Source organism: Alosa alosa, chromosome 8 (assembly GCF_017589495.1).
Source record: "Alosa alosa isolate M-15738 ecotype Scorff River chromosome 8, AALO_Geno_1.1, whole genome shotgun sequence".
In the NCBI taxonomy this organism is placed as follows: Eukaryota; Metazoa; Chordata; class Actinopteri; order Clupeiformes; family Clupeidae; genus Alosa; species Alosa alosa.
In genome coordinates this window covers 32,502,425-32,525,834 of record NC_063196.1, presented here as the reverse complement: position 1 = coordinate 32,525,834, position 23,410 = coordinate 32,502,425, and the positions used below count along the sequence as shown (strand labels likewise).

Sequence of the window (23,410 nt, the reverse complement as noted above, 5' to 3'; positions counted from 1 at the left end):
AAGAGAGAGAGAGAGAGAGAAAGAGAGAGGGAGAAAGAGAGAGAGGGAGAGAGAGACACATGGAGAAAAGGAAAGCTAGGGAGAGGCAGATGAAGAAGAGAGGGTGTGTGTGTGTATGAGAGAGAGAGAGAGAGAGAGAGAGAGAGAGAGACGGCTTGGTGACCCACCCCTCCCAGCGTGTATATCCCTGAGGACTCAGCACAATCAAGGTCAGCGTGCTGATCAGGTCAGATTTGTATTGTCTTACAAATACTCCCACTAACAGCACTCTCTTTCTCTCTCTCTCTATCTTTGCCTTTCTCCATTTCTTTTTTAGATCAGGTTATGTTTGCACACTGTTGCCAAAACACCACACGTAGAAAATATATCGCTCCCAGAAAACAGAGGCAGCGAGAGGAAACCGAGAGAGAGTGGATTTGTGTTCTGGTTATGCATTGTCGTTATTTTAAGGAGCTGCTATATTTTTGACCCCGTTTTCCCAAACACGACTCTACCCCAGCCTGCTTTCATGCCATGCCTTTGAGATGTTTCCAAACAATGGCTGTTTGTGTTCCTCCTCGCTGGCCAAATCACGCTAATGTTCTTTTCCATCTCTGTCACGTCTGGCGGGAGCTTGGCCAGACGTTTGTCACATGGGTGTGTGTGTGTGTGTGTGTTTGTGTGTGTATTGGGGGGTGGAGGGGTGGATTGCAGCTCATTGCTCTTCAAATATCCTTCAAAGCAGCCAGTCCTCCTGCATCTCAGTCATCCAAGTGGTGGTTGCCCTGCCAAGGCGAGATAGCATATCCTATCAAAGTGTGCAAGAGCCAGCACGCCACGAGCCGCATCCCGATTGAGCCCCACCACCACTGCTGTTGACCTTGGCCTGAGCCCCTCCACTGTCAATAACTATGTCTGCTCCATTTTATTGGACCAAATGCCAACCAGTTGCCAATTGATCCAACGACAGTGTCTTCTCTAATTGGAACGAGCCCTCAAGTCTTTGTCCCACCATCCCCACCAAAGAAAGGCCGGACAAAAAGAATCTGGCCTGGACCCACCCCAATCTCATTTCATCTTGAGAAAGGGGAGTGGCTGGAAAAGGAGGAGGAGGAGGAGGAGGAAGGGCATCACTCATCCCCTTGTTAACCACACAGCAGACAGCTTGCTGGGGCAGATGGCACATTAAGGCAGCGTGGAGGCCTGGCTTGATGGAAGGGGCTCAGGAGCCTGCTGGACGAAGGGGCACATGAGGGGGTGGGGGGGTGGGTGTGTGGAGGAAGTGGAGCAGGTGGGTGTCGGAGGTGTGGAAGCTGGCCAAATTGATCACAGCCGGGGGTCCATGTTCCCCATCACTGTTCATCACTCAAGGGTATCAAACATGAGAAGAACCGGGGTTAAAGATAACCACCACAACTCTAGAATGCATTTAAAACATGCCCAGACACAGAGAGTGTCTGAAACTTCAAAAGGGTTTATGGATATGTCAGTGTCTGTCTGTCTGTCTGCTGAGTTCATTTCATATCACGAGTGGCGAGTGGGGGGTTTGGTACTGTCGACGCCTGTTGGCAAAAAGATTTGCTAACGTGGTCTGTCTGCCTGAACCATGAATCACAAAGACTACCAAAGAAGAGCATCTGAATTTGAATGCAATTCACTTGCTTCCTTCCTCAGTGAAGTGTAAGCCCATATAAGCCTCTACTGAATATTTATTTGGAGTCTGTCACTCTTTCTCTCTGTCTGTTTCCTACACTTTGTAACCTCATCCTTTTCCCCCCTTTCTCTCTCTCTCTTTCTCTCTCTCTCTCACTCTCTGACTCTCAGGGTCAGCTATCTCAGGCTTTAAATGGGGTGTCAGACAAAGCCAAGGATGCCAAGGAGTTTCTGGTTCAGCTGAAGAACATGCTGCAGCAAATCCAGGTAAAAAAAGATCTTGGCTCGTTTTTTTTTATTATCATTATTGTTGAATACCTCTCTGGGGTCCCAAAAGACCGCAGCACAAAGAGTGTGTGGAGTGAGCAACATGGATATAATGAGGGAGGATCCAGGCTCGCCATTCACTGGGGTAATATTGCTTCACTGAAAATAAATGCTCAACATGTGCATTTGCTTTTTACAATGAAAAGTAAGAATCAAGATAAGGAAATCACTTTTTACCAGACAGCTGCACACCAACAAACAAACAAATAAAAATGGAAAATAGGTTACTATCCTCTGTGGAGATTCTCAGACCTCCATACTGAGGATGTGGGGTCACTTCTTGTTCGTTTGAAGAAAAAAGAGCCTCTGGATTATTGAGGTCTTTTTTTATTTTTAGGCTGGCACTACTTCCATAAAGCCCTTCGTACTACCCAGCAGGCAGGGAAAGTATCTGTTTGCAGCCACACGCTCTACAGAGGCTAGGCGGGAGAGAGAGCAGCCTCACCAAAATAATCAGTGCTGAGCCGCCGTCCTCCCCAAAACAATTTAAGCTATTACAGCCGTACCACATTGTCACATCTTATCAGCTATGAAAATGTGTGTATTAAGGGCCTTGTTCCGCGTCGGTTTTGAGGGATTCTCGCCTTTGTTAAGTCCTACTTAAGTCCCACTTCTTGGCGCTGTGCGGCAGATTTAGCCCAGTTCTCTGGTGGGTGCACTGAAGAGTCAGGGCTGTGTGGATCTTCAATTAGAGTAACGGTTGATTCACTGACATGGGAGATGAAAATTAAAACGACGAACTGACAGACATTCCATATTAGCCATGAGGTGCTCCAGTGAATCAGGGGAGGATAGAAGCATCTTGATCATGGCAGTGTTGTCAGAATTCTTATTCATATATGAAATTGAGTGTCAAAATGCATCACACACACAGATGCACAGTGTTACTGTGGCAGTTTACCTCACATCCTTGTTTGTAAGCAAGAATGTTTTGATTAGCATAGCAAAGAAATAAAATGTTGACTTCACTCTTGCTTGCAAGGACTGAATACTAATTTCTGGGGATATTTACATCAGAAGAAAATATAAATCAGTAAAAAGCATCCACATCCACACAAAACATTACAATTATAATTAATGATGTAAAATTATGCACTCAAATGTTGATATTCGAACATCTTGATCCTAGTGCAGTAGACAGTGCAGTTCACCTGCCTATACGCCCTGATTGGATGCTTATCTCCCGATTACCACTTTTACCAAGTTTGGTAGAGTGGTTGCGTGCACATCCGGCCTTTCTTTAGGCCAGGTGCAGGACAAAGTATACAAACGTAAACAAGAGGAAATGTCCGCACACCAGAGCTCCTGCATTTTTTAATTAAAAAACCAACAACGTTTTTACCTGTCTGGGTCTTCTTCAGCCAATTTTAGTTTTTAGCTTGAAGAAGACCCAGACGGGTCAAAACGTTTTTGGTTTTAATTAAGCTAGACTCTGGTGTGCGGACATTCCTTCCACAGTACCACTTTTATCCAACCCTCTCAGGTGCTCATGTGTGTGTGTGTGTGTGTGTGTGTGTGCGCGTGTGTGTGTGTGTGTGTGTGTGTGTGTATGTGTGTGTGTGTGTCACCACAGGAGAGTGGCGTGGAGTTTGAGGCCTGTCTGGTGGCACAGTGTGACTCCCTGATCGAAGCCCTGACGCGGCAGAAGGCCAAGCTCCTCACCAAGGTCACCAAGGAGCGCGAGTACAAGCTGAAGGTAGGTCAGACAGCACTCCGTATGGAGCGACACTCCTGACAGATTGACCCCCCCCTCTCCGGAGTCACTGTCCGACAAAGATGACCCAAGACAAGACCCCATCTGCCAAACAGAAAAAGGGAGTTTCCAGTGATGGGGATGAGACCGCCTATGCCGAGTCCGAGTCAAGACCGAGTCTTTGTAGGGTCGAGACCGAGTCGAGACAGAGTCCGTTGGTTTTCCAATACAGTCGAGTCCGAGTCAAGACCGAGTCTTTGAAGGAACAAGTCCGAGACGAGTCCGAGAAAGCAGAAATCGGTCTCGAGACCGGACTCGAGTACTACATCACTGGGAGTGTCCCTCCGCTGACTATGGGTAGTGAACATGGACGAGTGGTGTTATGCACGGTCCACTGCGGACGTCACGTCCTGCCGAGAGGAGCTCACCACACACACAGCATCCCCTGGCGTGAGGGGCATCAGGGCATCAGGGCATCCATCCGGTGCCTGGTCCAAGTGCTGGAGCCCCAGCCGGGCAAAGGCATGGTGCAGCTGGCAGGATTTACCGCAAAGCTCCAGGCCCCAGTGGGTCACATGGCATGGTGCCAGCCTGCAACGTGCGGGCCAGGGGATTGGGGCTCCTGAGACAGCTGCTGTGATTAGTACAGGAAAAGAGGAAAAGTGATAGATGGCTAGATAATCAGAGAGAGAGAGAGAGAGAGAGGGAGAGAGAGCAGTGGAATCCTTTGTGATAAAATAAAACCATTGAGGTTATGGCCTCTCCATGGGATTACTGAGAGAATGGGAGTTTAGATTCAGTCTGCACTCAACCATATGTTTAGAGGGGAAAAATCCTCTGAAACAATGAATTTAATTACATCTCATTCCGCTCGGAATGTCATGACGACGACATCAAAACACTGTCTGCCGGAATCCATCAGTCCATTGCTTTCAATTGTTTTGCATATTGCAGTGTCACTAACTAAAATGGGCCAAGAGCCAGTGTTTACTCAGACGGAGAGAAAGAAATAAATAAAAAAAGATAGAAAGAGAGAGAGAGAGAGAGAGAGAGAGAGAGAGAGAGAGAGAGGGGGAGAGAGAGAGAGGGAGAGAGAGAGAGAGAGAGACTCCCAGAAGGACAGCATTTGCTGCGCCCTCTGTTTAATGACTTGAAGTGTTGTGTTTGTGTCAGCCTGACAGCGAATGTCATTTTCTACTCTAATTCATTCCTTCCGAGCCAGCAGGCCATCAGCGGGGTTTTGCATTTCATATATTTATTTATTTCATATATTTATATATATATATTTCTCTTTTTAAGCAGTGGCCTCTTTCGCCACTGTAGCTTTTCCTCACATGCCGCACAACTATGGCCAGTGTTCATCCGCAGACCTAATCCATAGGCTGCGGAGATCAGGGCTGGTCATCTCTGTAGGATTACATTAAGTCACTTCTAAAGCATTTTTAATTATTTTCACATTTTATTTAAATCATTAATAACAAGTGCAGCCAGTATCACTATGATCTGTATTATTTATGAGACATCCACATAATTATGAATTCTAGCCTCCAGTCTCCCCCTCCGTTCAAGAGAGGATATGGAAATTAAAGTGTTTGACAGGTGAATAATTGCTGACTATATAATTGTATGACTGTGTGCAAACTGCCTGAATGTGTTAGTAGATTAATCACATTATCGTCACGATTAGTCATGAAAGATTATTCAATTTGACAAGTGTATCGTTAGTGCCATTTTGAGACATTTTCCTTGCTTGTATTTTCATGTATGCATGTAAATACATAGCTATTTCATTTGGCTTTATGGAAACCGTGCAAGGGCTGTTTTAAAAGTGGACGCAGACAAAGACATGGATTAGACATAGCTGATTTTTTAAATATTTTACATGTCAGTAAACCTGCGCTACGGAGCCGCGCCTGAGATATCGCAGCGTGAACAATGGTAACAGACAGATGCATTTTAATTAGCTGTGAATGAATGGCTTTGACAGCCCTCTGCTCTCCACTGACCTCCGCATGACATCCACCAGGGACTGTGTGTGTGTGTGTGTATGTGTGTGTGTGTGTGTGTGTGTGTGTGTGTATGTGTTTAGGCATGCACTGGTGTGAATATATGTATGTGTGTGTGTGTGTGTGGGTGTGTGTATGTGTGTTTAGGCATGCACTGGTGTGTATGTGTGTGTGTGTGTGTGTGTGTGTGTGTGTGTGTGTGTGTGTTTGGCCATGCGCTTGTGTGAATATATGGACGTGTGAGTGTGAATATGAGTATGTGTGACTTTGTATTTAAGAGAATGACCTTTCAATCTGTGTAAATGTGTAACTGTGTGTGTCCCTCTTTTAGAGCCTGTATTGTCACACACTGTATTGGCACACACAAATTAATTTCGGAAATGCTTTTATCCACAGGTATTTATTATTGTTGCAGTGTACAGTTGAAGCAATTTAGTGCAATTTAGGTCGAATGTGATGCATGTAAGGGTCAGACATACCCTGGCAGTAATTGGACATGCTGAAAGCCTATTATAAGGCAAATGGAGGGAAGGGTCCAGGATGTTCCAAGTGCTGGAATTACGTGCTAAGAGGGCCGACTAAAACAAAACATGTCCACAATGATGGCTTACTGCCAAATTATCCTACTTGCAAGCTGGTGAATTGTTCTGGTTATTGTTATATGTGTGTGGTGTCCATTCATTTCAGAGTATTTTAAAAATATATATTATATTTTGCATTCTTTGTTTTTACTTAGTATTAATGCTGTTAAAACAGAATCTGAAACAGATTTATCAAACTATTGCTATGCTGGAATATTGGTGTCAGGTTAAGGTTATGTATTTTATCATTGCACAATTAATATGAAACGGTCAGTGTTTTATCTTTGTGTGTATGCGCATGTCTTGGGGGCATATGTGTGTGCATTTTGGGCAGGGATCACACTGGCCAGCGGCAGGTTTGGGATTGTTTTGCTTTTTTAGTATATATTTTTTGGCCTTTTTATGCCTTTAATGACAGGTCAGTGAAGAATGATTGGGAGAGAGAGAGTCGGGGTGGGATCCGGAAAGGACCACGGGGCGGGAATCGAACCCGGGTCGCCGGCGTACGGTGCAGGTGCCCCAGCCAGTCGCGCCACGGCCGGGGCCTTGCTATTGTTTTCTATGGTTCGGCAGCGGAACGATGGCAGCGCTAGCGTAACGCTAGCCATTGAACAAGCTGAGCGTTGAACTTGGTTCAACCAAAGATCTAAGGCGGGGATAACACTGGCCAGCGGCAGCGGCAAGCGTAACCCAACGCTCAGACCATAATAAGTTCTATCTTGTTCCTAAGTAACACAAACGGGTGGCCTAAACTAACAATTGAACATGCTTGCGTTGCGTTTTGAAAGTTGAACCAAGTTCAACGCTAACGTTACGCCATAGACTTTCTAATGAGACAGAGCACTCAAAAAATCCTCCATAGAAATGCATGGGGTTAGTTTGTAACGCCAATACACATATCCCACCCCTTCCTCGGCAAAACGTTGACATGTGAATACATTGAGCCAATCATATGGTGTGTTGTGAAGACATCGTGCCAATCATGTGTTGTGAACTCGCCGCTGGAGCAAGGTTGGTGTCGTGAAGCCTTGCGCACGCGCATTTCTGCCGAATAGGATGCCCGATGAGTGCACAAAATTAAAAAGCGTTGCAATATGGCCGCCGAGTGGAGAAACTTGCCTAAGGCCTAGTCCACACGTACCAAACCGATCTTTTTTTCCTCTGTCTTCCCTGGAACAGTATCAAGAATATTTGCATCCAAACGGATCCATCTCAACACGACTCAACACGTTACTTCATACCCCAGGCCTATAGGTGGCACTGTTTCTTTACAGAAATTGACCAAAGTTTGTGCTTTACAAACAGACAGAATAGGCTATGACGAAATGGCTAGTGCAAGGGAACCAGAATTGTTTGTGTGGACTGATGGTGAACTATCAACTGTAGTCAACTGTAAAACTAATAAACTTTATTTTACGGTTTGTGAAGGGTGCAGTCCCGTCCTTTATTTGGCTAACGCAGGTAGGCCTACTAATCACCTTTACTTTCTTTGGTTGTAGGATAGTCCGCGGATTCACATTAGTTTTGGCTATCACCGCAATTAGGCTACTAAACGCAAGGCTTACCCAAGTTCTAGGCTATTCTGTCGCCACATTTATAATATTGCTATAAAACCTTCGCTAGTAACAGTCAATACGCTTGCCTGCATCAAATCGCCAAGATTTGCATTCAGTGTGCTACCATCGGCTTAACGTGAGTTCTAAGCGCCTTTGTATGCTTATATCTGATTTCACTCGACTGTGAATGCATGTATATATGTTGTAAGACATGTAAAATAAATGAATGACACTGGCACTACGCACAAATTAATGTAGCCTAAACTTACACCGCGACTTTCCTAATAACTTAAGTTCTCTCGCGTCACTGACAGTAGCTAGAATGCATAAAAACACTGGGAAAAACAGTGTTCAGTCCACCAAGTCATAAGCTATCGGCGCTGCAGCACCAGTTGTGATATTTATCTTACGGAGTGTAATCGTTGGTAATGTCATGTATGAAAACTAGTATTGTTAGGCAATACTATAAGTGCAACTCCAGGGCAGCTGAGGTGTATGATGACATCATCGACACGCCAAGCAGGATGTGCGGTTTCGCTGTCCAAACTAATTCAAACGGGCTACGGTTTCAGATTTTTCCACTCTGGGACCAGGTTTCAGAAAAGTGCGGTTTCGGGCTGTGCGTTTACAGGATTCGTTTGGACGCTCGGCCAAGACGAAGCAAAACCTCTGCGTTTAACCTAAAAAGCGTCTCCGTGTGGACAGGCCCTAAAAGGACTTTGGTTACGCCAGCGTTGCCACTGTTCCGCTGCCAAACCATAGAGATCAATACGAAACCTGCCGCTTGCCTGTGTGATCCCTGTCTGAGACATTCAAATGCTCTGTCTATGTATCTTCCATGTCTCTCTGCCTGCATTCACTATTTTAAACTCATTGTGTGCTATTGTGTGTGCAGGTGGTGCGCGATCAGATCACCCACTGCACTATGAAGCTTCGTCAGACCACTGGCATGATGGAGTACTGCCTGGAGGTGATCAAAGAGAACGACCCCAGTGGCTTCCTCCTGGTAGGTAGTCTACCACCTCTGTGTTACAGGGCGTGTTATGTTGCTTCGGAAATTCGGTTCTGTTTCCATAGTTTTATATTAGGAATAAGATATGCATTTATTGTATAATAGAATACTATATGTATCTATTTGTTACATTTTCATTTTTCACAGTTCACAGTCAATAAAATGTCAAATGATTTTAAAACCAACACACTGTGTTCACAATGATTCACTCAATGCACATGCAGTTTCACCGAGTTTAATCAGACCATGTGGATTCGGCATCAGGGTCTTTTGTCTTTAAAGCCTTCCTCTCAGGCTCACTCACCTCTGCCTTGACTGTTCGATTCGTTTCGCCCAGTTTCAGAGTGGGGAGGGGGGAGGTGGGTAGACAGTGAAACGGAGATAAAAGCTCCTGCAGTGAGGCATCGGCGGATCGCTTCCCGCTTCAAATTTTTATGAAGTATTGATTTGTGCCTTACCATAAAAGCCCCCGGCAGGCTCTGTCTGGGAACTTGTCTCAGGGTGCCTAGCGAGTCAGCAGACACACCTCACCAACTAACCCATCAGGCCTTTGGCTAAGTAGCGTCTTCCCTATAGCACACCCTCTGAGAGCAATGACAAGAGCATTAGCGTGATCATTAGCGTAATCTGTTGCTTTGGCGAACATTACAGATGAAAGGATATCATGTTGAATTGCCCTCTGCTGGACTTATTAGCGTTTTCTCGCCTGTCACTGCCTGCAGATCTCCGACGCTCTGATCAAGCGCGTGCTCTCGTCCCAGGACCAGTGGGTGAAGGGAGCTCTGGAGCCCAAAGTGGGCCCGGAGTTTGACCTGACCCTCAACACCGACCCCCTGCTGCAGACCATCCTCCAGCTGGACTTTGCTCAGAGCAAAGGTAAGATGCCCAGCCTGCAGACACACGATAACCGCAGTTACGCCATCGTATCACACACATGGAAAACATACTGTACACAGTGACAATGAATATACACGGTTTCTCCTGGTTATTGTGTTTTCTTTTACTTCTACATGAATGTTGTGTATATCGTAAAAATGGGCGCTGCACTAGACTGGTGAGATATTGCTATGGTGACTGGAAACGCATAGCAAACATTCCATACAAAACTCTACTGTGAAATTATGGTGAAATACAATTGCAATATCATTTCCAAGACTGGCCTGGCTATAACGCTTTATGAGTCAACCCAGGTGAGACGCGGAGTAATAAGAATGCTTTCTCTCACCTGGCTTCATGTCAGTATATTAAAATAGCCATCCCGGTCCCTGAATTGAATTTGACAGTTCCGGTTGTGGGCCGTGTGGGAGATGATGAAATCTAGATGAGTTGAATTCTACCCGTTTCCCCCTGAGGCAATAACCCAATAAAAACCCCTGCAGCGCCACTGTGTTGAGTTCTGGAATGCTGAGATATATCACACATGCACCCATGCTCTGTCCAATATCATGTTTCAGATGTACAGGAGACTCCATTAATGAAACAAATGCATGCAGGTGGCCCGAAAGAGACGGAGGGCACAGGAGGTATTTTTTATAGCTGCTACGATTCATCCAAAAAAACCCACCCCCCTTCCCAAAAACACAAAGATATGTGTTTCCCTTCCTCATGTCAAGAGACCTGACAGCCCACTCTGCTGCATAGAGCTGAACTGAAGTGGTTGAAACAGAGCTCTCCTCTCCCCCCTTTCTGCATGTGTCCAACTGCACTTGTCCCCATTCAAACATTTCTTTTGAAAAGCTCACTCTGCTTGGCTTGGCTTGCATGTGGGATGGATGGTGGTGGTGGCGGCGTGACTCTTATCCTCGTTTGGTGTTGATCTTACAGCACAGACCCCCACTGTGCCTCCGCCCCCCCTGCTGCAGCTGGAAAAGTGCTGCACCAGAAACAACAGCGCCACCCTGGCCTGGAGGATAACTGCGGTCCCGCTGGTCACTGTTGACGCCTACGTGTTGGAGCTGGATGATGGGAACGGGGGCCAGTACAGGGTGAGTCTCTCCTGTGATCTCTCTCACAGTGGTGACCATAGATATTAAGCTGGATACAGCATAGGGGATCCAGAACGTACGTAAATAGTCATCACAGTGGGGGCAACGGTCACTGGAGGCCCATGGAGAAACGGGTGTCTCTGATTTTACGGCAAGTGTTGCCCATAGACAGTAAGGTGTTTGTCCCCGCGTTCATGTATGCCATTGCCACCTAACAGAACTCAACGGACAATGCGGTATCTAGCTTTCTAATATCTATGGTGGTGACAGCCAAGAACTTCTCTTTGACATAGATGTTGACGAGGCTATTATTACAGACAAGATGAGCAGAGACAACAATTACTTACACGTCAAAAAAAAGGTTACTTCAGTGCTTAACATTTTGTGTAGGAGCTGTCTCTTGTTAGATAGATAGATAGATAGATAGATACTTTATTGATCCCCAGGGGAAATTCAAGGTCTTGTTGCAAGATTTTAAAAGATTTGTAGCCTGGGTGTTCCCATGCTGCCTTGCGCGCGATTTGATTCACGCTGCTAAGGCAGCCTGGAGACCATGGAGCAAATTTTCGCCTGAGATAGGGAACCAATCACAGAACAGGGGGGAAAGCAAGACGATGATGAGCTATGCACAGACGCATTTGATATACATCTGTGGCACCCAATAAACGGATCTGGGCATTTTTTTCTAATACGAGAAAATGAACGTTTGGTTCCCAGACCACGTCTCATTGAGAAGTGGTGGCACTAGCCAGGCTAAAAGATCTGTGACTGATATCTCTCATGTAATTATTGTTTTGGAGAATGTCTGCCTAATCTTGCCTCATGAAAATACAAATGATGAAAAACAAATAAGAAAGTGAAAATCAACATAGAGCTTTTTTTTATCACTAAATTCTCTTTTTGAGCGTACCAGAGCGAAAATAAAGCAGTAACAACAGAGGTTACTCTTGTTCAGATGCAAGAATTCCAGAGGAGTGAAACCTTCAGATGTTTTCCTCCATCAGCCTCTTTATAATTCATGATGTATAATTTCCTGTGTGATTTTGCCTCCTTGCTCTTATTTCATCTGTTTTCTGCCTCCAGCTCCCTTTTGTGTTTAACTTACAGCAACATCTCTACTACACTACAAATGGCAGCGCTCAGAAGAAACATTATTTCTGTTGCCTCTGAAAATACTGTACAGCTCACCAAGGATCATGTCTCTCTCTCTCTCTCTCTCTCTCTCTCTCTCTCTCTCTCAGGAAGTGTATGTGGGAAAGGAGACCGTGTGCACTGTGGATGGTCTTCACTTCAACAGCTCCTATAATGCCAGAGTCAAGGCCTACAACTCAGTTGGGGCCGGGCCCTATAGCAAAACTGTCATTCTGAAGACTTCTGACGGTGAGCCTCTCTCCCTGTGCATCTCTCTCTCTCTCTCTCTCTCTCTCTCTTCTCTCTCTCTCTCTCTCTCCTGCTCTCTCTCACCTGCTCTCTCTCTCTCTCTCTCTCTCTCTCTCTCTCTCTCCTGCTCTCTCTCACCTGCTCTCTCTCTCTCCTGCCTCTCTCTCTCTCTCTCTCTCTCTCTCTCTCTCTCTCTCTCTCTCTCTCTCTCTTCTCTCTGCGTGTGGCTCTGGCAGCTCACATCAAAGGGAGTGGCCTCCAACTGGGCGCGCTTGTCTTAATGAGTGCCCGGGGGCCGGCGATACTCCCCTGTCTGTGCCACTGCTGTGGGACGCCGTTTCCTGGCTGCCTGCTCACCGGTGGAGCTGCGCCACCAAGGCGGCTAGCTGTGTGTGTTTGTGTGTGTGTGTGTGAGTGAGTGTGTGTGTTTGTGTGTGTGTGTGTGCATGTGTGTGTGTGTGTCCTCGATTACAGGGTCTGAGGCGCATTTGAAGGAAACGTGTTTGTGTTAGAAATGTCACTGTCAAGAACATTGCCCATGTCGGCATATTCTCTGTGTCCTTATAGGGATGTCACTGCTTCTATGAAATTGATTTTCATGTGTGTGTGTGTGTGTGTGTGTGTGTGTGTGTGTGTGTGTGTTTTAATAGGTCAGGTAGCTTTGTCCTTAGTTGTGTGTTGCCATATTACAACAAGTCAGACCTCTTTCAGTGGCCTCAGTATGTGTAGTTTGAGTCTGAGATGACGCCCACATTAGCCATATTAGCTCCATTAGCGCGTATGGAGCTGCACGCATGAGAGGCTGCTGGAGTAAATAAATGAACAGGGTGATCAGCGGCGGCGTTGATGGAGCCGTTTGAGGATGGATGCTGGCTGACGTGGAGCTGGCTGGCCAGCCAGCCAGGGCCTAATGAGTCCAGTCTCCCGGCTGAGCAGCAAAGGGGGGAGACGTACGGGCCGACCGACACTATCGATTCGTCGTGATAAATGGGGGAGTGACGAGGAGATGGCGGAACGTCTCAGCCGGAGGATCAGAATCACGATCAGCCAGGTTGGGGGATGGGAGTGATGGGAGAGGGCGTGGGACTCAGGTGAAGCATGGGTAACAATGCCACACACGGTCCTGGTCCTAGTGGGCAACTTCTGCCAGCAACTTCTGCAAAGCACCAAAAATGGATGTTGCCGTGGTGATGGCAGTCCTCTTCTGCAGCAGTGTGGCAGATCCGGCTGTTTATCTCCCTATACTGCATGGCGTCTCTCTCATCTCACTCAAAGTATCTCTGGAGGATCTGTGTTAATTAAAGCTCTGCAGAAAGCAGATTTTTTTTTATTTTGTTTTAACGCGGCACGACTGCCTTGTGGGCAGAAAAATGCACTGCCGAATCTGAATGAGAATTAATCCAGCCGCTTGACTTTTAAATGAGCACATCAACTTTAATATTTCATCAAGAGCAACTTGCATATTTAATGTGTCACCTCACGTTCGGCAGTGGCAGCAGCTAGCAAACCGCAGCGTGTGGCATTCGCTGATCAGGCAGGACTGCCGAGGTGCGCACTATGCCATCAGCTTCATTTCCTGCTGTTTTCGCCTGCTCACTAAGTTCACACGTGAGGTCAGGCTATGGGGATGCGGCAGCAAGGTGCTAAGGGAGTGCCGTTTGCATTTTTTTTGCGTTTTTCTTTGGTCTCACTGTAGCCTGGGAGAACCCAGACGAACCTTTGGAAAATTTGAATTTGCTCTGCAGGTCTGTCTGGCCATTTCCAATGTTCCTAAATCCCGGGCACCAATCACAACCGTTGACATTGGAGCATTTTTTATTTTTAGAACGCTCGTTTGTTGAGATGTTTTTTTCCCTTGCTCTGCATATGTCATCTCCTTCATTGCTCTGATTGGTTTTAAATCTATCCCCTTTGCATCCAGAGGCATTTTGATCAGCATCCGTTGGTGACGCCCCTTGGAAATGGGAGAAAAATGAACCTTGTCCAGAATTTCAGTTGAGATAAGGTCTGGTGCTAACCAGGCTAGTCTCACTGCTGTCTATTTTCTGTCTGCCTGCAGTGGCGTGGTTCACATTTGATCCAACATCGGCACACCGGGACATTGTGCTGACCAACGACAACCAGACGGTGAGCTGCAACAGCTACGACGACCGCGTGGTGCTTGGCACAGCCGCCTTCTCCAAGGGCGTGCATTACTGGGAGCTCCGCATCGACCGCTACGACAACCACCCAGATCCGGCGTTCGGTGTGGCCCGGATCAACACCACGAAGGACATGATGCTTGGCAAGGACGACAAGGCCTGGGCCATGTATGTGGACAACAACCGCTCCTGGTTCATGCACAACAACTCACATACCAACAGGTGAGGAATTTCCCTGAGGATGTGTTGGTGTTCGCCCCTGTTTAGGGTAAAAGGAAGACACTTCAGAGATGAAGTCCCTTTACATACCATCTAACCAACTCACTCTAACCAATCACAATCACACTCATTTCATTTTCTCCCATCTTGCTATCCTGTGGAGTGGGGTCACACTCACAGCTGGGGTGACCTGATATTTGTTGGTCCAAATTAAAGAAATTTCAGAGGAGGCTTTTGATCCAAAGCACCTCAAGCTTATCCTCATTACTATTTCCCCTGCTGTCAGATGGAATACAGATTCACTGAATCATTCATTGCTCACTTTGCATCTTATGTTACCCAGGTAATCATCAAACAAAAAGATTCCCGTATTTTTTAGTTTGTTTAGCATTGCTCTAACATGAGGTGCCATCTATTCCATACTAGTTTTCATGAGTGCTTTTTCCCCCTTTCCCTTGATATAACCACTTCAAATGTGACATCTGGGGCAAACTCTTGCAAATTGGGGTATCATGAATGCAAACGAAATAAGATTACATAACATGAGAATTGAGCCCATCTGTGACTTTTACATAATTTTGCTATGTGTTTTTTGACATGGCATGAAATATCTCCACTTTATTAAGCTGGACTGATGCACTTTATTAAACAAGACTGATGAGAAGTTGTTTCATTTTCTTACAAAGGACTACTGCATGAGTTGGGAACCACCAACTTCTAAGAGCAGACATCCGTGACCGTGTTTGTGTGTGTTTTCCATAGGGCTGAGGGGGGCATTAGCAAGGGCTCCACGGTAGGCATTCTTCTGGACCTGAATAAGCACTCCCTCACCTTTTACATTAACAAAGAGCAGCACGGGCCTGTGGCCTTCGAGAACCTGGAGGGTGTCTTCATGCCTGCTGTCAGCCTCAACCGGAATGTCCAGGTGAGTGCAGGTGGCTTCTAGAAAGCGCCAGGAAGTTTCAGGGGGAAAAAAAGTGTCTTTGTAGTTAGGCTAATTCCTCAATCTCATGATACAGCAATAAACTAACATGATATCTAAGATTTCTTGTTGTGGTTTCCAGGTGACCCTTATTACAGGCTTGGAGGTGCCAAAGAATATCAAACAGTGAACCTCCAACATGTTCAGATCAATTTTAACCTAAAACACTGTAACCACAAACGTCAACATCTAATGCTGTTGGATGTCTGCCTGCCGTCAACTATCCATGTTCCCTTTAGTGATACTACAGAGGACTTTCATGAAAATCTCCTAATGTAATTTTAATTTCCCCTCATTTTTTATTAATCCAGCTGCATCTTGGAACCGTACGTACAATCCAGGGCTGAGTTTACAGCTGCATCTTGCCACAGGGTGCCATAAAATAGGTGAACCGCTAATACTGGATCCCATTTGAGCACAGACTCTTAGAAAGTGAGTCATGAAGTGCCCTAAGCGCCATTTACTCGACTACTCTAAAACTCAGGTTTGCTTTTATTACACTGATACGTGTAAGTATGTCTCCCTTTTTACTGATGACAGGAGGTTCGTGAGTCAGCTTCAGGCTAGTCACTCATTTGCACAAGGCAGTTGCCCTATAAATCTACTGTGTCAGTCAGTCAGGATATTTTGTCGTTCAAATGGAAACAAACAAAGACTAACTGAACTATAATCTTCATTTCTTTCCCCAAAGGCAGTAATATTTGCCAGGACAGATGTGAAGCTGCTTAATATAGGGTGTACAGAATTAGTTTTTTATTTCCCACAATATTTCAAACTCACAAGGGATCTTGCTGCTGCTCTGTGGATGTATCCTTGCTACTGGTTATTAGCCATTCTGTCAGCCCGCCAGCAATCTGTTTGCCAGCATTTAGACTAAAATGTCCCCGTTCACTGTGACTCTGAGTGTGTAGTTCAACTTTAGAGGTGTAACATTCCAGCTGGGGTTTTGGTTGAGGTGATTTCAGACAATGGATCTGCCTTAACCCTTGTTGTACTCAACCCTTAACTGAATGTTCCTTTGTCACGTGCATTTGATTTGATATATTTTTGATTTATTTATTTTCTGTATGAATTGCTGTGTGGGTATGCAGCTCCATGTTATTGAGAGAGAGCCATAGAGTCAGTATTGTAAAGCTGAGCAACTTGTGTTTGCATGTCATACTGCTGTAAATATCAACATTAATGATCCAAGACAGGTGCCACGTATGATGTTCTAAGGACTTAAAGTAAAAAGAGGACTAATACTTTTGTAAATAGTGTAATGATGTTACAGACAAGGGACTCACCAAAACAACCAAGTGTAGCAGTTCGCCCCCTGGAGTTTAAAATAAGAACAACAACCTTCCCTTGTTAAACCCAGAAGGTGAGGGCCAATTGATAATAATGATGATGGATTCACTATTATTTAATCACTACCTGTGCAACACAAAGTTAGTATGCTATGGATTTACATAAATGTAGGTCAAATATATGTAAGGCAGAATGATGGGGTTGGTCATTCTTTGTGGATTAATTTATTTATACCATTAGCATTTTAAAGTGCAGGTTGTAGTTGCCTGTATTCTAATTAAGCAGGTGCAGGTATAATTAAGCCAATTATTAATTTAATTTACCATTCTGAAAGACTTTACTATATTTTTTGTAAATATTTTGTTTGGGAGTTTACTTCACTCCCAGCAAGAGGAATTATTATCAGATTAACAAAATTACTGTAAACCATTATTGTTCTTTGATATTTATTATTATATTATTCAGTCAAGAGAGTATGCTGGAGAAAAAATATTATATCTATTGTTTGTGTTGTCAGTAATCCAAAGTGAAGTGGGATTTGTGAGGATTAAGCATGCCAAAGTTGCTCTTGTGCTGAGAAGCCATGGAGTCATTTTGCAGTGGGAGAGCAAGGCTATAGTGTTCTTTTTTGAAGTGACTGTCTCCCCTGTCTCCTCGCAAGCTGGCTAGTATGGTGGTGCTAAATACAAGCTTTTCCTAAAATGCCACCTGTTCATATTTTCAATGACTGACAGCTGTAATTTTTTTGTGCTGAGCAGTTGTACATTTTTCTATTTGTTATAATCTTCAAATGATTGAGTAAATATGGAAGTGTGTGTGTGTGTGTGTGTGAGAGAGAGAGAGAGAGAGCGCTTAATGTTCTTTGGAAAAATATGTAATCATAAGGCTATGTAGAGTAGAATCGTACTTTTTGAATTTGTGTAAACTAAAAAACGTGGACCTGCCCTTACCTTTTGTTAATAGCCTCTGCATTGATTTGAACATGTTACTATGGCCAAATTGATAACTCATTGTCTGCAGATGGATTGTGGAAGACTTCAAAAGACAGCTACAGGGGTACTCCTCCAATCTGACCCTAAAGTTTACATTCAATCCTGTTTTTTTTGTTTAGCTGTTTCACTGTAAGCCACGTTTTGCCACGTGATTACCTGGACTTTCAGGTAACACTAGACTACAAATAAGTGCTTCAGACAACATTTTCTAGGATAACAGTATTTGTGATATCACTGGTTTGAACAGCGTGCCAAAGTTAAAATGTACATGGTGTGGTGTTGTTTGGATTACATTTTTACATTGGGTGTATCTTTCAATAAGAACATCTTTCTCACTGCCATGTTATCTGGAGGTCTCTGATAAAGAAAGCACACATTCCACCCTCTTCTCACACAAATGGGCTTATTCTGCCTATAACGACTCATTATTTGTCCACACCAGCTAGTGAGCAAGCACACTCTCAAACACTTTTGAAGCAGGGAGAGAGACCAGGGGCTGCTGGGAGTTGTAGTTGTGCACTTAGTAACTGATGTCATGTGGTGGCTTGTCTGGCATGCAATTTTCCTCCCCCTTTGACATGATTACAAGATAGCCTGCTTCTGAATGTGAAACATGAAGACCTGAAGGAAAATAAATAGCTAAATAAAATGTAAAAATATTGCCAGGGTGCTATGAAATCCTACTGTCCATTACTTTAAAGAAAAGGAAAAAAAAACACTGAATTGTGCCACAGACACAGGTGTATTTTCAAAAAGAATTGTTAATTTCCTAATATTTATTTTTATTTTATCCTTTATTTATTGCTTTTAATTTTGTTAGACACAACCTTGCCATTTTTGTTCACCAGGTGGTTATGCCACAGTATCAGATACAGCCCCTCATCTGACTAAAGGCAAAGTCCTTTTAGGCAAGTCCCTCCACTCGGCGGCCATATGGCAGCGCTTTTTGGGCACGAATCGGGCATCCATCTCGGCAGAAATGCGCGTGCGCAAGGCTTCACGACACCAATCTACTGCAATCTTGCTCCAACGGCGAGATCACAACACATAATTGGCACTTCACAACACACCACATTATTGGCTCAATGTATTCACAACACAGCACATGATTGGCTCAATGTATTCACGTGTCAACGTTTTGCCGAGGAAGGGGTGGGATATGTGTAGACAACGGCCATATTGGCGTTACAAACCCCATGCATTTCTATGGAGGATTTTTTGAGTGCCGTGTCTCATTAGAAAGTCTCTGCTAAAGGGGTGAGGCACAATCCCAGGACTACTGCCTCTGGAGGAGGTTAGGACGTTAGCGCTGTCTGTGTGCTACCACTCCCTCAGAATCAGGCCGAGTAGCACTACAGTTAACGGGGCCCCAGGGAACGCCAGCTTCTCCTTCAGGATGCCACGAATCTGCAGTGTCTGTGGCGGCTGTGTACGGATCTTAAAGAGCTGCGTGTGTACCAATGCTGCAGCTATATGTGCACTCTTCTTTTCCAATTTTTTTTTTTAAAAACATCTTTTATTTCTCCTGAAATGTGTGCATTTTCTACTTGTCTGTGGTTTGTACATTACAATGCATTGTATCTGCCATTCTTTTTTTCATACTAAAATACTTCAATATGATGTAAACAAAGAACAATGTCTTTTCCCTCCCCCTCTTTTATTAAATTAATAAACTGTGATGGTATATAGCGTGCAACTTCTCTCTTCATTTCAGTATTGTTTACTTACAGTATTGGACAAAACAATCTGGATCCAGACCAAAGCACCTCTGTTAAGGGGTTGACAAATAACTGATATGCAAGTTGGAAAAATCTTGTCACTTAGACTTTTTTATTTTGCCATTCATTGCCTGTAATTGTTTGGAGTTCAGGACCAGCACGCCACCTTTAAACCGTCCAATTTGACCTGAAGGCTCTCCACTGGACATCGGCCTCGGTTTCTTATCCCTGACAGAGGAAGACGAAGACACACGTGCATTACACTACAGCATTACCTCATTAGACACCTCTTACTCTTTACAGGAGGCTGGGTAGGAGTTAGATATCAAGATCTAATCTACTGCTTTGTGATGGGAAAAAAAGTTTGAGCTGCTTGATTTCCCAATGCATAAATCACTTTATACAGCAGATTTATCAAGACTCCATGAACACTTGACATTTACATACCTTGGCTTCCCTTCTTTCCTTTTGTTTTTACTTTTGTCCTACACAGACAGAGAGGGCATACAGTCAGTGGGTGAATGCACCTCCATAGTAGCAGAACATCAGCACAGTGCGTGTTGTCCACTCACCCCTTTAGCTTCCTCCTCTTCTTTCTGTTTCTTCTCCTTGATCATTTGCTGGTAGTGTTTGTAATTTACATATTCTTTTTTAGGAGGCTACAAGACAATAACAATAAAAAAAATAAAAAAAACATATCAATAACAAATCTGTATAATATTAACCAACTAATGCAGACCTGCCAACCCAGAACAGATATTATGAGTACAACTTTTTCCAGCTCATCTTGGTGTAGATGTGTAGCCAAATATTAGCGCAACAAATACATATATTTTGGATAGTTGACTCATTTATTAATGTCAAATATCTAAATCTAAGCTGAGCGTGTAACTGAAAATAATATCTTTTTCTGTTATTATTTACCACCTTTCACAAAGATTCCATTGAATGATGCATTTAACTGGTAACAATAGTCTTCTATGATACCATTCCGTTTAGGATCACAAAGGTGGCTAGGCAACATCAGAATGTCATAGACACACATAGCACAGGGTAAACTGGAACTTTTGTTCACTCTTGAGTTTGTGTAGAAGTTGGCTGGTTTCAGATTTGTTGATAAATTGATTTTCGGACTTTGATTTCTGGTGATCTGATTTTAATGTGGTTCTGCTGGTTCTTAGCCTGCTGCCTAGCAGCACGGCAGGATGAGCACTGTTCAGATAGAGCCATTAAAAAGTGCGTGAAAAAATACAGACTGGAGGAACTAAAGAGAGAGCTGGAGGCTTTGGGGGTTAACGTTGATGGACATGAACTAGACATGGATGAAAATAAAAATAAAAACAAAAAGACCAAAAAGGAACTCCAAAAGCTCCTAATAAAGGAGCTGAAACGGGTCGAGGACGGCAGAACTGGCCTGGACAGGAGGGTTAGGGAGAGGGCAGAAGGACTAACTCTGCCCATGGAGATCCCACAAGACGTCCTAAATGTTCTTCATGACCTTGATGCATTCTTGGACAAAGAGTTGAAAGACTCTGAGAGAAATGAACAGAGGGATGACGATGTAAAAGCTGTGCTTGACAGTCTCCTAAAGTGGACTTGACTCTGGGTGAGTAGAGGGCATCTGCTCTTATTGAGTGTAAGAAGTAGCCTTGCATCTCCAGAACCGACTTGAGCTCGGAGCAATAAGTGGGCTACGTAAAAAGTAGGCTCACATTTAAAACATCAAAATGGTTCAGCATTGAATTTTAATAAATTGTTCCCCCGTTATGTTTAGCTTCAGAAGGCCTGAAAGACAAAGGAGAAAAGGAGAGAGTGTTGAGGCCAGAGGTTGGAGACAGGAAGGAGGAGGCTGAGCGGGAAGCCAATTTGTGGAGTGCCAGAGAGAACCACAAAGGCTCTGTCCCCAGGAGGAGGTTTTGGGGGGCCAGACACGGCAGCAGACGGCTGACTGTGTGAATGACTGACAAGGACTCAACCATCAAAAACCATCAATAAAGCAGATCCAATTTGTAGTGATCTTAATGTTTCTCCACGATTAATTTCTCAAATATAATTCTGCAACCTAATGACTCATACCAAGCTGTTCCAGTATGCTGCGATCATGATGACCGTAAACTTGACTTGAAACATCCCGACTTCCAAAAAAAAGTGTGGTCATGAGGTCTCCGAGCATAAAATCCGACCCGACCTTGCTTTCAAGTCACAGTTTCGAAAAGAAAGCAAACAATGGCCTTCTCAGAGCGCTTGCACAAACAGCCTGCTCAACGCACCGCTGTCTGCATTGAATCATACGCTTTGCAATGTTTTGTCTATCTTGAACTCAGCCCAGAGGGGTATACTAAGAAGCAAGGTTACTGGCTTTCGGGAGTAACCGTTGATCTTCAAAATAAACCTTTACTGCACGTATTACTTCTGAAATGACATACTGTTTTGAGATGACATTTGAAAAAAAACAATGGAGAGAGCATCATGGATGCAAGTGCTGAACACTGACCATTATTCAACTCTCAACTTTCAGGGAGTCCGTTGCCGATGCAACTGATGCAATTCCTCAGAGAGATAACTGAAATGTGATCAAATTATATAATTTTGTGTCTAACGCAGATGTCATGGTTTGATGGTCAAAAACACATACCATCGCTCCAAGCATGATTGCTCTGTCTTGCTCAAAGACTCTCTGTTGATCCTTCTTGTAGCCAGTGATTCCAAATCTATGGACTTCAAGTCTTGCCTTAGAGAGGAAGAACATTGCTCCATCAGAAATACTCAACAGTCACACACTTCCTGTATCTTTAAAGATGACTTAATTATGAGTAGTAGGGCTACATCTATTTGAATCTTACCTTTTCTATACTGAATTCATCTTCCTCTTCTGTCTTACGTTTCTTCATTTCTGGAGGCTGCAAAGTGTCGATAAAAACAGTGCTGAAGACATAACACGGGCAAAGAAGAAATTAATGTGAGCATATGGAGCGGAGTGAGGCCAGCATATAGACTATCTACAAGTATCAGTTTAACACCTAGTAAAACAACGCATTTGAACTATGAATTCTATTGAAAGGACGTAGGGCCTAACGTGGCAACGGTGGCATTGCTATGTTTATTTTCCTGACTTTACCTTTACTTCTTTTCCATCTTCTTTCCTTTCCGTCATTTCTATTTGAGGTTTTGTTCTCTGTTTCTTTAAAGGATCCTCAAAAACAACAACTGGGACATCTGAATGCTTGGTTGCCAAGGTGGAAGTCTCGGCCTTCGTTGAATCAATCTGAACAGAGTTTTTTGAATATAGGGACTCGTCACGGTCCTCAAAATGTATCACAGAGTTTGTGAGCGTGTCCTTACTGGCCGATTCCTCGGCTTCTCCTTCCTGTGTTATTTTCTTCTTTTTCTTTTGTGATTTCTTGGTTTTTCTGTTTTTTGCTCCATCACCTAAGAAGACAACGAAGAGCATCCAAGGCTGAGTGATAGCTAATGATAGCTAACGTTTGCTATTTTTAAGGTTTTACGCTACGATTGCTGTCTTCAGAAGTCGTGTAAATATATGTTACTTGAAAGAATATGTAATGATTTCATAATCCCCATTTAGACAAAAAGTGTTTTATATGCAATAGCTGGATAATTCAATCAGGGAAAAGGTTAGCTACGTTAAGTAACGTTAACTAACTTAGCTCGCCATGCATTGCAACTTACCAAAATCGTAAAGCTGATTCAAAACCTGATCCAGGAAATCCTGATCTACATTCTCTTCTCCTTCACTGCTTTCCTTATTCTTGACCATACCTCACGTTGAGCATTTAAATATGATAAACTAAAACAAGAAGAGTTCACATTCACAACATAAACTCACGTGTTGTTTCTGAGCCTAGAATTCTCGCGTGTGGTGTGGATGACACTTT

The 23,410-nt window shown here is 44.1% G+C and overlaps 2 protein-coding genes across 3 annotated transcripts in view; one reads left to right on the top strand and one right to left on the bottom strand.

Annotated features, from left to right (window-relative positions):
- The window catches only part of LOC125298938 (E3 ubiquitin-protein ligase TRIM9), a 24,518-nt gene extending 5,627 nt beyond the window's left edge, over positions 1–18,891 (top strand). The window contains exons 2-11 of one of the 2 annotated variants that reach the window (XM_048249897.1): positions 1,804–1,899; positions 3,533–3,655; positions 8,691–8,801; positions 9,530–9,683; positions 10,262–10,330; positions 10,632–10,792; positions 12,034–12,172; positions 14,232–14,535; positions 15,295–15,457; positions 15,597–18,891. In XM_048249897.1, the coding sequence (XP_048105854.1) occupies positions 1,804–1,899; positions 3,533–3,655; positions 8,691–8,801; positions 9,530–9,683; positions 10,262–10,330; positions 10,632–10,792; positions 12,034–12,172; positions 14,232–14,535; positions 15,295–15,457; positions 15,597–15,644 (1,368 nt within the window). In that variant the 3' untranslated portion in view covers positions 15,645–18,891. The remainder of the gene's footprint in view (positions 1–1,803; positions 1,900–3,532; positions 3,656–8,690; positions 8,802–9,529; positions 9,684–10,261; positions 10,331–10,631; positions 10,793–12,033; positions 12,173–14,231; positions 14,536–15,294; positions 15,458–15,596) is intronic. The other variant, XM_048249898.1, reaches the window with a different exon arrangement.
- A 712-nt stretch (positions 18,892–19,603) lies between these two features.
- On the bottom strand, positions 19,604–23,402 carry c8h1orf131 (chromosome 8 C1orf131 homolog). The gene is made up of 7 exons (XM_048249900.1): positions 23,205–23,402; positions 22,633–22,943; positions 22,358–22,414; positions 22,150–22,245; positions 20,087–20,173; positions 19,962–19,999; positions 19,604–19,742 (listed from the first exon to the last, which is right to left on the bottom strand). The coding sequence occupies exons 1-7, from the start codon at positions 23,290–23,292 to the stop codon at positions 19,613–19,615; spliced, it is 807 nt and encodes a 268-aa protein (XP_048105857.1). The 5' UTR covers positions 23,293–23,402; the 3' UTR covers positions 19,604–19,612.
- Between the last annotated feature and the right edge of the window lie 8 nt (positions 23,403–23,410).

Excerpts from the sequence above, each read along its gene's own strand:
- c8h1orf131 (XM_048249900.1), bottom strand. The coding sequence starts at position 23,292 with ATGGTCAAGAATAAGGAAAGCAGTGAAGGAGAAGAGAATGTAGATCAG. Across the intron at positions 22,415-22,632 it reads AAGATGGAAAAGAAGTAAAG|CCTCCAGAAATGAAGAAACG; the intron begins GTAAAGTCAGGA and ends GACACTTTGCAG. Across the intron at positions 20,174-22,149 it reads CAATCATGCTTGGAGCGATG|CCTCCTAAAAAAGAATATGT; the intron begins GTATGTGTTTTT and ends ATTGTCTTGTAG.